Raw genomic sequence first — 14973 nt, 5'->3', positions numbered from 1 at the left:
AAAAAGTTCGATTTTTCACTCTAATAATAAAAATGATAAATTTAGATAATTTACATATCACCATTTCTGTATAATACTACCTTAATCACACAAATACTTACACAATTTTACCGATGGGTCACCATGCGAAGAGTTTACGAGATGATACTTAATTGGAGCCTTTGGCGGTTCCCGGGGTTTGGTCCCGTTGGACGACAACCAGCTGGAAGACTGGGCGGTCGTTAGTTAGAGATGTCCTGGGCGAAGATTTGCTTCATGATCCATGTTTGTAGCCTTTAGCGACTCCCGGGGTTTAGTCCGACGACGACGTCGTTTAGACGACGCCCAGCTGAAAGACTGGGAGGTGGTTGAGTTGCAGGAAACTGGCGTGATGGAATAGAGACTATATAGAAAAAATTACAGCCGCCATATTCATTCTGACTCCGTCTGTAGCCGCCATAAAAAACCCAAATCGGAATTTAATATGGGCCTCGTTCAGTATACATCGAGCAATGTTCTGTTGAACGATCATTACTGTCTGAGTAGGTATGTGAAATGTATGGCCAATTGTGGTAAACGAACACTGCCCAATATTATTGACTGTCAAAAACAAGAATCAACTTAAAAAACAATAACCTCCAAATCCATTCATAAGTTCTAAAATCACCAAAAACCTTGATAATAAAAACATTAACTTCATTTTTCAAGCCGGTATTATTGGTTAAAATAACATGATATTATTAAGTAATAAATTGTTTTTTAAATTCCTTGATGCGGGATCACGTATCCAATATTCCACTAAAGGTATTGCAAAATGGGTAAGTTTCTCCATTTACAATGAAAGGGAATAAATTTACTATGTAGGTAACATACTGCTTAATTTTTATTTGTTTATTGAATTATTAGTCATTCATATTTAACTTTAATTTTTTTTAAATAAGAATACTTAACACAATATTAGTTACGTTATGTTTTCTAGGGATGGAAAGATTGATAAAGATATAGAAAGGAGAGTGAATGCTGGGAACAAAGTGAACGGTGCACTGAAATCAGTTATAGCAAATAAAAACCTATCAGCGGAAGCTAAACTGGCAGTGCACAACGGAGTCCTGGTTCCAACTCTAATGTATGGAAGTGAAACATGGAGTTGGCAAAAGAAGGATGAAAGTAGACTGAATGCAGTCGAAATGCGATCTCTCAGAAGAATGTGTAACAAAACGATGTATGATAGATGTGCGAATAGTGAAATAAGGAAGGAATGCAAAGCTGAGATAAGCATTATCGATAAAATTAAGAAAGGTGTGTTGAAATGGTTTGGACATGTAGAACGAATGAGTGAGGAAAGAACGGTAAAACAAATTTATGAGGCGAATGTTAGCGGGAAAAGAAGCAGAGGAAGACCGAGAAAAACATGGCACGATCAGGTATGCCAAATACTTGAAAGTGGTCAGGTTAGGAGTCGTAACAATCGGCGGGTATGTATGAGGAGATGCATGAACGTGGAAGAGGCGAAGAATGTTTGCAAGGACAGAGTGGTGTGGCGCTCTATTCTCTCTGCCTACCCCTGCGGGGAAGCGGCGTGATGGTTAGTTAGTTAGTTATATTAGTTACGTTAGTAAATAACCACTTTTTACTGAGATTTTAGTCTACCAGTTTCAGGACGTTCCCATCACTTCGTCAGGACAATCATTACACTAGTATGCAAACAACTTTATCCACCACTACCGTATAGAAAAAAAACTTTTAAATATTATTAATGTAATAATACTTTGTTATAGGGAGAAGAAATAACAAATCAAATTAAGAAAGATATTGAGACACACTGGAGACCTAGTGTGATACGTCTCCAAAATTCAGTTTCCTCGGGCAAACCAAAATATTATACATTATCCATGTTCCCATATCCATCAGGACATCTACATATGGGTCATGTTAGAGTGTATTCTATTTCTGATACGATTTCCCGCTTTCACCGCATGAATGGCAAGGATGTTATCCATCCTATGGGTTGGGATGCTTTCGGTTTGCCAGCCGAAAATGCGGCTTTAGAAAGAAATATTCCACCTCAATCTTGGACAAAAACTAATATAGAGAAAATGAAAACTCAATTATTTGATCTAGGTTGTCAGTTTGATTGGGAAAGAGAAATAAATACATCAGATCCCAATTATTACAAATGGACTCAACATTTATTCCTACAACTGTTTAAGGCTGATATGGTTTATAAAAAAGAAGTAAGTTTACTTTTTTTTAAAATAATGAATAAATTTTTATTCTTTTTCCTTGTCTCTTATTGTTTCTCAGATAATGGAATGTGTTGTGTTTTAGGCATATGTCAACTGGGATCCCATTGACCAGACTGTTTTAGCTGATGAGCAAGTAGATATAAATGGGTGTTCTTGGCGTTCGGGTGCAAAAGTCGAAAAAAAACTATTGAGTCAATGGTTTGTAAGGACAACAAAATTTGCCAAATCATTGTATGATGGATTAAATGATCCTTCCTTAATAGATTGGCGTGATATTGTTAGTGTACAACAACATTGGATTGGAGAATGCAATGGCATTTTTATTGAACTTCAGTTATTTGGAAATGATAAAAATAATAATCAAACAATAACTGTATGGACTGATAAACCTGAGAAGTTTTTTTACCCTTCATTTATAGCAGTTTCTCCCGGTAGTCTGTTGGACAAACAAGATCTGGTATGTAACGAATTTGAAACATATAAAGAGTTGAAATTATCGGCAGAAAATCCTATAACTATGAAAAGAATTCCTATTATTGTTACTAGTGAAGTTCCCTATGCAGAAGGCACTAGTTTCTATATAGGATCTTCTGAAGTGGATGAATCTGATGAGATATTTTTGACAAATTCAAATATTCCACATGAAAATACAAGAGAATTTAAAAATGTATCAGATATTATAGAATTGAGAAAGAAAGTTTGTAATATTGCTTTAGAGAAAAACATAGGAGGATTTCCTGTGAGCTCAAAACTAAAAGATTGGCTTATATCTCGGCAAAGGTATTGGGGGACACCTATCCCAGTTATTTATTGCAAGGCTTGTGGAGTAAAATCTGTTCCTGAAAAAGATTTGCCCGTTGTATTACCGGATATCGGGAATTCTGAAAAATGTGGTAAAACATCTCTTTTAAAAGCGGAGAGTTGGCTCAACACTGTGTGTCCAGATTGTGGAGGAAAAGCTACACGCGAAACTGATACCATGGACACATTTGTAGACTCTTCTTGGTACTTTTTAAGATATTTAGATCCAAAAAATTGCAATGTCGCATTCGATAAAGATAAAATTTGGCAAGATTTTCCTGTGGATTTGTATATAGGAGGCAAAGAACATGCTGTTTTGCATTTGTATTATGCTCGATTCATGTCACATTTCTTACACTCTATAGGAAAACTTCCAGAAAAAGAACCCTTTAAAAGATTGCTCGTTCAAGGAATGGTCATGGGGAAAGCGTTTAAAATTAAAGAAAGCGGAAAATATATTGCAGGAAGTGAAGTAAAAATATTAAATGAGAAAAAAGGACGTGCAGCTACAATTAACGATAATAAACCTGTAGAAATACTTTGGGAAAAGATGAGTAAATCAAAATATAATGGCGTAGATCCTTCTCAGATGTTTGAAGAATATGGATGCGACACTACTCGGCTGTTCATGCTGGCTGATGTAGCACCCACTTCATTTAGACATTGGTCTAGTTCTAGTATGTCTTATTTCCTTTTTTTTAAAATTAATATGTAATATGTTATTAATTAGGTGTATATTTATTTTTCAATTAATATGCAATTTTGTTTAAATTATTATGTAGCTAATTTAAGCTAATATTTTTTTAGCTTTTCCTGGCATATTGAATTGGCAGAGGAGACTTTGGCTATCAATGCAAGGTTTTATTAATGGAAGAAATATTGATATAGATTCAGATGAATTAAATACTCTGCTTAAATCTAACGAATTTATAGAACAAGAAAAAATTATCCGGAATTCCCGTAACTATTTTGTATCTGCTACAACATTCAATTTTAATTTCACTTATCAGCTGAGTGTAGCAATCTCTAGACTCCAAGGACTAACTAATACATTAAGGGTAAGTTTGCAATTTCCCCTTTTTTTAGTTTGTTTTCTTTCAAATACAGTACTCTCCAGTTCACCATATTTTAATGTAGGTTTTATGTAAAAAAAAACAGTTTTTATTTTCAGAAACTGTGTAAAATATTGCATGCATAAAATTTAGCACAATTTAATTTATAATTAAGATACCACAGGATTTATTTAATTCAGTACCCTATACATGTTCCGACATGAGTGTATAGGGCTGAAAGTGAATCTCAAACGTGTTTTAGTATCATTTAAAATAGTATCATTTTTAGTATCATATGTTTTGTTATGATCACACATATATTAGCAACATATGTGAAAAGTTTATTTTCTCATTAGGGAAACTTACATTTTGAAACAAGTTGCGATAAAAATAAATTATTTAATTATGTCATTCCAAAAAGCTGATATCAATTCAACACAATTGTATATAATGAAGTATAATTTAATGGGTTCCATTGGGTGGTGTACCTGATTTCAATATTGGTCAATAAACCTTAAAATGTTGTTAATTTTGATTTCAGAGAGTCCCAGCTAATTTTATACCACATAGTAAGGAATTTGAAATTGCTTTAGCCTATCAAATAATAATGTTGGCTCCGTTAGCTCCTCATTTTGCCTCAGAGCTTTGGTCAGGAATGGTTAGTGCACGTGGATGCTTGAACTCCACCACCCAACTGATTGATTGGGATAAGAATGTTCTAGATCAAAATTGGCCAATAGTGGATGAAAATTACGAGCTGGACTTAATATGCAAAGTAAGTAAAATAGGTTATAACATTTATAAAAATAAAAAAAAACATGTGACATTGAAGTCATATTTAAATTTCTTACATTTTTCACAGCTGTTCAGATGCTGATTGCATTTATTATTATGCTGTGGTGTGTCCTACTATGTGATATTAAAGACACCAATACAGGCCCATATGGCACAGAACTTTTATAAAAATCGTTCCGATGATGGCCCCCGCAATGGAGGATGAAACATATTCAAAAGATATTCAGCTCACCATAGCATAATAATACACACACAATTAGCGTGTAATACCTTATTTGTGAAATTAATCAAATTTATTCCAAATAAAAAAAAATTATAAAATATTATGTTTTATGAAAGGTGGCTTTAATTATACATCCCAAATTAAAAATATGTAATTACCATTAAAACTTATGTAATTATATTTGTTTGTAGGTAAATGGTACAAATACAGGGATATTAAAATTAATTCCATCAGAACTTAATCATCTCACGCATGAGAAAGCCTTGGAAAATATATTAAATGATGAAATATGTGGTAAGGTAAAAAACATAAATAAATCAAATTCAGTGTTTTATTTGTATCCAAATTGTCATGCTATTGTAAATTTTTTGAAAACATGAAATAAATTTTATTAATAGTTCTATCTACATTATTTACTTATTGATAACTTGAATATACCTAGTTATTTTCATCTTAATGGTTAAGGATCCCAACTATCCAAAATTGTTTTCACGACATTTCCCTTTCTCTCCTCAGCCAAAAAAGAATTTGTTGCAAGTGGATAGGTGAGTTCCCTCTCCTTCTTTAGCCCTCTACACCAAGGGTGGCCAACCCGCGGCCCGGCTACTGAAAATGTTGGCCACCCATGCTCTACACTGTCTCTTGTTGCCTGATTTCTTAAGCATCGCAGAATGCAGATAAAACAAATGAAAAATTCATACTTCATCCAAACTTCAACTCCTGAAGCATGGTTGCAGTTACGTCTGACAACAACATACTCCTCTTCTAGCCTGATGTTATAAATATTGCAGAACGCAGCTATGTCAAGAAGATGAGTCATTCTGCAACTCCTGAACCATGGGAGCATTGGTGTGTCTGGCTGTCGGCTGGATTCACAATATATGGCTCCAGCCTCACATCTCTGTTTATAAAATAAAATATTGAATCAAATTGAATTGGAATCAAATCTGAAATGAAACTTTTTTCTTTTTCTTTTTTGGCTTTATTTTTCGACTCGGTTTTTTTATATTTCTGTTAAGTATATAAAACTATAAACCATGTTTATGAATATACTTTGTCTGCGATCTTTATTCTTTCAAAAAAGCGGTTTTTAATATGGTTGAGTGAACAATTAAATTTGGCAAGTTATGCCAGTCTGAGAGTACTCTGCTGGATAGGATTTTTATTATTATTATTTCGATTAAGGTAAAATTGGGGTTGATAGAGCTACCAGTGATAATCCCGCAAATTTGTGGATGAATTGATTTGATATATCTCTTCTAGGGAGCATTCATTTGAGATTCTATAAGTCTATCAAGCTACGTCTCTTCCATTGATGCGAGTCCTCATGCTTTTAATCTTCCAAGGAAGGGCATCCTTTTGAGCAGTTTGGTACTTTTTAGAACTTTTTCTCTATATCTTTGGTGAAGTAGGGACCCCATACTTAACTATCCATATTCCAATAGTGGTCTTAATAAAGTCTTGTTTGTATGTTGAAATATCTCTAGAGTAATATAAGAGAATGACTTCTTATCCACGCAAAATAATTGACATAGGATAGTTTTCATTGAGAATGTTTTATTATTTTAATAATGATAAGAGATTATTATTTCATGAAAAAAATCTTTACAATTTCAATGTCGTCAAATAAGTAGATATAAAGCTGGCAAAAATAAGGATCAGGAGTCAAAATAATCGGCGGGTATGTATGAGGAGATGATGCATGAATGTGGAAGAAGCGAATAATGTTTGCAAAGACAGGGTGGTATGATGTTCTATCCTTTCTGCCTACCCCTGCCCTGCAGGAAAGCTGCGTAAAAGAGCTGAAAAAGTTAAAAAAAAACTGTAAAAGAGACAAACTTGGGAGGCATGCGAAGTACTTGGCTTAGCCAATTGAATCGCTTTTTCTTGACGACGACGGTTCATGTAGTATTCCGATAAAATCTTTGATCTAGTGGCCATCAAAGATGACTCAACCAAATAGAGAAAATGCATAGTATTTAAATATATTTTTTTAAAGTAAATTAATATATTTATGTTGTAACAGTTACATCATCCGTCTATTCTATATCAAATAAAATAGAAATAATCGTCAAATTTACTATAGTCAAGTTGCGTCTGAGTATTTGTTATTTTGCAAACTAATAAGCAATAAGCACCTTTTTGGTATAAGTATTTCTAGTACCTTTTTTATTAATCTGGCAATACCATTAACACGAGAATTTTATTTCGACTAGTGACTTATTTTCATCAAAATTATAATTTGTGTATCAGGTATATAATTTGTATATGAAATATTTATAAATAAATATTTTGAGTAAAATTCATACAACATTTACTTGAAATATATCGTGTTTTGTAAAATTTCTTAGTACTTTGTGACTCATTTCCGGTGAGTATATAAACGCCGCCCGCTTCCCTTTCACCGCCTCTTCCTCGAATGAGCAAGGTCTGTTCACGTGAGGTTGTGTGTCTCCTTACAAAATAGGTCACACAATCCTCTTAATTTTCGTGAAATAATCTAGTAAAAAATAAAAAAAAATAATAAAAACTCTTAAAAACCCCAAAAAAATCGAAAAAGTAGTGAAAACGTACGGGAAACAAGTGTAACTTTATTTTGAATAAGTGCGTGCGTGTACAACGTGGGCATTCCAGAATACTATAGCCATTTTGAAAAGAAAAGTTTACGATATCCACGTTGTGGTCTTGTGTATAAATTAAATGTGTTCAGTGTAAAGTTGCAATAAAGCTTAAACATGAATCCAGGACCGCCTAATTACCCCATGGCATCTCTGTATGTCGGAGATCTCCACTATGACATCAACGAGGCTATGCTGTTTGAAAAATTCTCAACGGCGGGACCCGTGCTTTCAATACGCGTTTGTCGAGATGTAATCACTCGTCGCTCGCTGGGCTATGCCTACGTCAACTTCCAGCAACCAGCTGACGGTAAATATTACGGTTATTTATTGTATTTGTATGAAATTCTTCGTTCCATATTGAACACGTTTTCTCTAGGAAATATGCGAGGTATAACTATGTATTTTATTTTTCTTGCAGCGGAACGAGCTTTGGACTCGATGAATTTTGACATGATAAAGGGAAGGCCCATTCGAATTATGTGGTCTCAAAGAGATCCTTCTCTTCGAAAGTCTGGCGTTGGTAACGTTTTCATTAAAAATTTGGATAAAAATATTGACAACAAGGCCATGTATGATACATTCTCCGCATTTGGCAACATTCTTAGTTGTAAAGTAGCCCAGGATGAGACCGGTGCCTCTAAAGGGTACGGGTTTGTCCATTTCGAAACTGAGGAGGCCGCTAACAAGTCAATCGATAAAGTAAATGGAATGTTGCTGAACGGCAAGAAGGTTTATGTGGGCAAATTCATTCCTCGCAAAGAACGCGAAAAGGAACTTGGAGAAAGAGCCAAGTTGTTCAGAAACGTTTACGTTAAGAACTTCGGCGAAGATATCACCGATGAATTGCTACGAGAAATGTTTGAGAAGTACGGACGTATCACCAGTCATAAAGTAATGAATAAGGGTGGAGCATCTCTCGGTTTTGGGTTTGTGGCTTTCCAAGATCCTGATGCAGCGGAACAAGCCGTGATCGAACTCAATGGCAAGGAGCTGGTCGAAGGGAAGCCTCTGTATGTGGGCAGGGCCCAGAAGAAGGCAGACCGGCAGACGGAACTGAAACGCAAGTTCGAGCAGCTCAAGATCGAACGGCTCAGTCGCTTCCAGGGTGTGAACTTGTACGTCAAGAACTTAGATGACACTATCGATGACGAACGTCTTCGTAAGGAGTTCATGGCCTTCGGCACTATTACGTCTGCCAAGGTACTACTTTCTTCATACAATGATTATTACTATTTTATAGGTTTGCACCCTTTTCTGGTGTGTCTGTATCTCATACACAGTTGTCTGTGTTGTTTTCCTTTCAGAAAAGTATCATTTGAATTATCAACTATTCATTGTATAATCAAATCAATAATTGAATTGTAATGTTTTAGCATTTTACAAATACACTTTAATTTTGCTGAGTCAGTTAGTGATATTTGAAATATTTTCAGGTCATGCTCGAGGACGGCCGCAGCAAGGGTTTCGGTTTTGTATGTTTTTCTGCCCCCGAAGAAGCGACCAAGGCAGTAACTGACATGAATGGCAGAATAATGGGAAGTAAACCGCTTTATGTGGCCTTGGCTCAGAGGAAGGAAGAACGCAAGGCTCACCTCGCATCTCAGTACATGCAGAGAATGACCAACATGCGTATGCAGCAGATGGGACAGATCTACCAGGCTGGCGGCGGCGGCGGCTACTTTGTGCCGACCATCCCGCCGGCGCAGCGCTTCTACGGACCGGCGCAGATGGCCCCCATTCGTGCCTCTCCGCGTTGGCAGGCGCAGCCGCCGGTGCGTGCGGGCGCCCAGGCCGCAGCCTACCCCGGCATGGGCGGCTTCCGGCCCACGGCCCGCGCTCCACCCGCTGCGCTGCGCGGTGCGCTGGCGGCGCGCCCCATCACGGGGCAGCAAGGCGCGGCGGCGCGTGCTCCGCTGGCGGCCACGCGCCCCGCCTCCTACAAGTACACGGCCAACATGCGCAACCCGCCTGCGCCGCAGCAGGCTGTGCATATCCAGGGCCAGGAGCCGCTCACAGCCTCCATGCTGGCCTCCGCGCCTCTGCAGGAGCAAAAGCAGATGCTGGGTGAACGCTTGTTCCCGCTTATCCAGCGCATGCACCCTGAGCTCGCGGGTAAGATCACCGGGATGTTGCTGGAGATCGACAATTCGGAGCTGCTGCACATGCTAGAGCACGGAGAGTCTCTGAAGGCCAAAGTGGAGGAGGCTGTTGCTGTACTCCAAGCTCATCAGGCCAAACAGCAGGCCACCAAAAAGGAGTAAAACTTTTCTGTCAATTACTCCCGCGTTTGTAATATTGTTAAAAAAAAAGAAAAAATAATTCGCAATTAAAAAAATGAAAAATATACATGAAAAACTAAGGTAACAAACATCTGCTTTTCCCAGAATACCGCTGTGTACGACTTTCTTTAGGGAAAATAATCACTTTCGCCTTACAAAAATAAACTTGGGTAAATGTTTTAATTTTTAACTATCCGCGATACTTTTATTTTGCCTCGAGGTGAAATTGTTTTTAATTTGTTACCGTTTACTTCTCACACCTAGAAGGTGATTATGTTATTTTACAAGAGTGGTCACAAATGTCCATTTGCTTGTTTGCGTTACGTAATTATATGACTTGCTCAAACGTAAAATCATTTTAATTTCACATAAAGTTAACACTTATTTTTTTGTATTTTTCTCACCTCAACGATATGTATGGATATATTACCAGGGTTAAATAAATTTCTTTAATTTTTATTTGTGTTTTTTTTTTGGTTTATGGATTGAACTTAGGTTTGTTTCCATGCAACTGTGAGTTTGTGTGATATGGGAGGATGTTTGAGAGAAAATTTATTGTTTTCTTACATGGGGTGGAATCTAAATATAAAATGATAATTCATGTCTTAATGAATATAAAATTAGTGGTTTTTATACTACATAGATAATGCTACAGTAATTGCAGGAGTAAAGTACGTCCGCCTCCGTAGTGTAATGGTCAGCACTCTCGGCTACCGTTCTGGAGGTCCCGGGTTCGATTCCCAAGGGGGGTAATATAAATATAAGTGATGTTTTCACTGTAATATTTATTCAATATTATTACCCTGGATTGGTACCTGAAGCGGAGGGCTGATCACCTTTCCTTCATGTGTAAACGATCAAGATAACACTGCGTTTATATGACGCAGTGCCCTATGCATCATTGGTGTGCGGATAAGGGTTTATATATATATATAATTGCAGGAGTAAAGGATTAGAATTGTGATTCCGTTAGTGTGTGGTGTCATGTTCCGAGGATGTCCGAGAAATCTGGGAATACACTGAAGGCCCAACGCAGTGTTCCGCAAACTTTTTTATTCAAGGTACACCTATCAAATTAAGAAATTTCAGAGGTGCATATTTACCATATTTACGGTAACATATTTAACATATGTTTAATGCGAAATCTGAGACTACTTAACTGAGCACAGGCAATCAAAATTTGGAGCAATTGTGTTATTTTCACAAAACTAGACTTTTTTCAGCGGCACACCAACTGATCACGGAACACCAGTGTGCCGCGGCACACACTTTGCGTAATAATGGATAGGATTGGTCACTTGATCAAAATTTTGGTAATAGGATTCTTTTTCTTCTAATCCTTATCCGCACTCAATGGTGCATAGGGCACTGCATCATATTGACACAGTGTTATCTTGATCGTTACATACATGAAGGCAAGAGAAATTGCGCTTCAGGGTCCGGGCAAGAGAAATATTAAATAAATTGTGTACGATCACTAATATTTATTTTCACCTCCCTCCCTCCCCTGGAAATCAAACTTGGGACCTCCAGCACGGTAGCTAAACACGCTAATCGTTACACCCAGAGCTGGAAATAGGATTGAAGGGACTAATCAGCTAGTCTGCCTCCGTAGTGTAATGATAAGCACGCTCGGCTACTGTCCTGGAGGTGCTGGGTTCGATTCCAAGGGGGGGGGGGGTCAAATAAATATGTGATTTTTTCACTCTTAATATTTATTCAATATTACCCTGACGAGGAGAGGAGGAGGAAGAGGAGGACTGATCACCTTTCCTTCATCTGTTAATGGTCAAAATAACACTGCGTTTATGATGCAGTGCTCTATGCACCATTGGGGTGTGGAAAAGGGTTTTGAATTATTGAAAACATCAGCTGTATCTGATTAATAAGATCTAATATCTCAAGTTATTAAACTCTTGTTTGCTCTCGTAATTGAAAACTCATTAAGAGAGAAGTTTTAAAAAAATTATATGAACAGAGCAGCGTCTCACATTTCGCTCACTCCTTTCAAGAACGTCATAAATAAAAAAACTTGATTTTTCAGAAAAACGTTTTTAAGTTAAAAAAAATAATACAATGTATTAAAAATAAATATCAAGCCACTTACTGAACTTTTTACTGTGCAATAGATCTTTTTAGGTAAAATCTGAAGGTTTTTTTCTCCATTTGAAAAATATTTTGTGTATTTAAAAAAATAATTAAACAATATCTTAACTTCAAAATGCAAAAACAAAACACTTTTTGCCCTGTAGCGGGTAAATATTAAGTTAAAAATATGCCTCTTTTGCTGGGATATAGCACATTTTCTGGGCATTCCGAAAACATGCACAACTGAAAATTGACAATTTTTGATTTATGACGTTCTTGAAAGGAGTGAGCGATTTGTGTCCTTAAGTTTATTTCACAAATCGCTCAATCCTTTCAAGAACGTCATAAATAAAAAATTGTCAATTTTCAGTTGTGCATGTTTTCGGAATGCCCAGAAAATGTACTTTATCCCAGCAAAAGAGGCATATTTTTAACATAATATTATCCCGCTACAGGGCAGAAAGTGTTGTTTTTGCATTTTGAAGAAAAGGTATTGTTTAATTATTTTTTGAAATGAACTAAATATTTTTCAAATGGAGAAAAAATCTTCAGGTTTACCTAAAAAGATCTGTTTCATAGTAAAAAGTTCAATAAGTGGCTAGATATTTATTTTTAAAACATTGTATTGTATTTTTAAACTTTAAAAACGTTCTGAAAAATCAAGTTTTTTGATTTATGACGTTCTTGAAAGGAGTGAGCGAAATGGCCTCCACTTGATGTAGGTGAAAGTTGACAAGTTCACAAGCACCTCAAATAACATGATGCAATAAGTTTGCAAAAACATGGGCAGACTGGGTGTGCTACAGTGATCGGTCATGCTGTATTTGACCGGAGAGGATGCAGTAAAACACAGAAGAAAAAGCTCCTTTTCAATCAAATCAATGTTACTTTGTGTCTAAGAACTCGATTATACATAATACGACAAACCTGATTTATGGGGTTGTCATAGAAGTAACTAACCATCACGCCACTTCTCCGCAGGGCAGAACGCCATACCACTTTGTTTTTGCAAACATTCTTCGCGTCATACACATTCATGCATCTCCTCATACATACCCTTCAATTATTTCGACTCCTGACCTGGCTGCTTTGCTCTTTTTTGCTGTTCCACTGCTTCTTTTTCCAACTACATTCGCCTCATAAATTTGTTTTACCTTTCTTTCCTCACTCATATGTTACACATGTCCAAACCATCTCAACATACCTTTCTTAATTTTATCAATAATGCTCATCTCAGCCTTGCATTCTTTCCTCATTCCAACATGTACATCGTTTTGCCACACATTCGTTTCAGGGATCGTATTTTGACAGCAGTCTGCTTTCATCCCTCTTTTGCCATCTCCACGCTTCGCTTCCGTACATATGGAAGCGAAGCACAAGAGTTGGAGCCCGAACTACAGAACTGCCAGAAGCTTTTGCTGATAAAGTTTTTATTCTCTAAAAATGATTTCAGTGCACCATTGACTCCTTTCTATATCTTTCCATCAATCTTTCCATACCTAGAAAACATACTACCCGAATATACGTAATCATCTACCTGTTCCAAAATTTCCCTGTTAACGACTATTTACAACCAGGTCTACATTCATCTCTTTCAAAAACCATAAATTTGGATTGCTAACATTCATCAGCAAATTACTTTCCTCGCACATATACATACATTTTTGTCACTAACGTCTGCAGGTCTTCTCTGCTATCAGCAAGAAGAATAGCATCGTTAACGTACCAAGGGCAACAAACAGTCGAATAGTTCATTCTAGCTCCAACATTTAAACCATTCAGCTCTTTCATGCACTTATCCATGTATAGATTAAACGGTCAAGGGGACATTACACATCCCTGTTCGACACCTTTAGAGATGTTAAACCAGGATGAAAGTACCTCTGTCTGTAAGTATCTCTGAAATTATTACCTGGAGTATTTAAAAAAAAAGTTTCTGCTAAGTTCACTTCCTAATTACTTAAAGGCAAGGTAAGTAAGTACCTTTGTATTAAATCATATCCTCTCCCTATGTGGAGCATATGGAGTCCACAAACTGTCTGTCAGCTGCCAGCTCCCTTGCATCCTCCCAAGTTAGGTCCGTGTCCCGAAGTTCTGAGGAGAATTGCCGATGAATTGCTAACAGTTATCATCCTGGGTGGCGCGAACTTGATGCCTTGTAAAAGAGTCAAGCTTGATTAAGACTCTCAGGAGGCATCCGGAGTACATGGCTAAGCCAACTGAAATGCCTTTTCTTGACAACAGTTGTGACCAAGATTCGCTGCATTCTAAGCCTTATCTCTTCATTCCTCACAAAGTTCAACCACCACACACCTAAAATTCTTTGCAGACACCTATTCCCAAAGCTAAGTAGACGGCTGCCCTTGTTAGATACCGTGTTTCACTGCATAAGAGAATAGGAGCAATGCAGGCATTGTATAGGCGGCATTTGGTCTTCACCGAGTATAGACCCTGTGAGTCCTAATCGCACTTCGAGTTCTTTTTGAAGGCTGCTATTTTCAGTCATGTACACTCCTATACAATGAAACCTCTCATAAAGAGCATAATTCGTTCCAGAATCTTACTCGTTAAGCGAAACGATTTTTGTATTGACTGTCGCGGAAGTTCCGGCTCACAAATTAATTTGTGAGAAAGGGTCTTGACTTGTTTTGTAACTCGTTATACGAAATGTCACTCTCAACCTTTTCATTTTTTTTGCTCGTTATGCGAATTACTCGTTATGGGAGGTTCCACTGTATGTATATGAATCTGAATCAAATTTTCTGAATGCGTAATACATATTTTCCACTTATAAGAAATAAAATAACCGGTAGGTACTTATCGTATACTTTAATTGCCATGCTAAAAATATCTAAATGCCAACTAACAAATCGCCGAATATGCACTAAC

The 14973-nt window shown here is 36.9% G+C and overlaps 2 protein-coding genes across 2 annotated transcripts; both read left to right on the top strand.

The window, feature by feature from the left end:
- The first annotated feature begins 561 nt into the window (after window positions 1-561).
- Window positions 562-5499, top strand: LOC148301577 (leucine--tRNA ligase, mitochondrial-like). The gene is made up of 6 exons (XM_088273018.1): window positions 562-797; window positions 1758-2213; window positions 2308-3703; window positions 3834-4084; window positions 4620-4853; window positions 5288-5499. Exons 1-6 carry the CDS (start codon window positions 711-713, stop codon window positions 5474-5476), a joined length of 2613 nt encoding a protein of 870 aa, XP_088129144.1. The 5' UTR covers window positions 562-710; the 3' UTR covers window positions 5477-5499.
- Window positions 5500-7502: 2003 nt separating this feature from the next.
- Window positions 7503-10455, top strand: LOC148301576 (polyadenylate-binding protein 1-like). The gene is made up of 3 exons (XM_088273052.1): window positions 7503-8024; window positions 8136-8917; window positions 9151-10455. Exons 1-3 carry the CDS (start codon window positions 7832-7834, stop codon window positions 9976-9978), a joined length of 1803 nt encoding a protein of 600 aa, XP_088129178.1. The 5' UTR covers window positions 7503-7831; the 3' UTR covers window positions 9979-10455.
- Window positions 10456-14973: the final 4518 nt, after the last annotated feature.

This window comes from Brachycentrus maculatus, unplaced genomic scaffold (genome assembly GCF_059751285.1).
Source record: "Brachycentrus maculatus isolate JH-2025_06_01 unplaced genomic scaffold, ASM5975128v1 h1tg000537l, whole genome shotgun sequence".
NCBI classification, from domain to species: domain Eukaryota; kingdom Metazoa; phylum Arthropoda; class Insecta; order Trichoptera; family Brachycentridae; genus Brachycentrus; species Brachycentrus maculatus.
This window is presented reverse-complemented; position numbering and strand designations above follow the sequence as displayed.

Excerpts from the sequence above, each read along its gene's own strand:
- LOC148301577 (XM_088273018.1), top strand. The coding sequence starts at position 711 with ATGATATTATTAAGTAATAAATTGTTTTTTAAATTCCTTGATGCGGGA. Across the intron at positions 3,704-3,833 it reads TAGACATTGGTCTAGTTCTA|CTTTTCCTGGCATATTGAAT; the intron begins GTATGTCTTATT and ends ATATTTTTTTAG. Across the intron at positions 4,854-5,287 it reads AGCTGGACTTAATATGCAAA|GTAAATGGTACAAATACAGG; the intron begins GTAAGTAAAATA and ends ATTTGTTTGTAG.
- LOC148301576 (XM_088273052.1), top strand. The coding sequence starts at position 7,832 with ATGAATCCAGGACCGCCTAATTACCCCATGGCATCTCTGTATGTCGGA. Across the intron at positions 8,025-8,135 it reads CTTCCAGCAACCAGCTGACG|CGGAACGAGCTTTGGACTCG; the intron begins GTAAATATTACG and ends TTTTTCTTGCAG. Across the intron at positions 8,918-9,150 it reads GCACTATTACGTCTGCCAAG|GTCATGCTCGAGGACGGCCG; the intron begins GTACTACTTTCT and ends AAATATTTTCAG.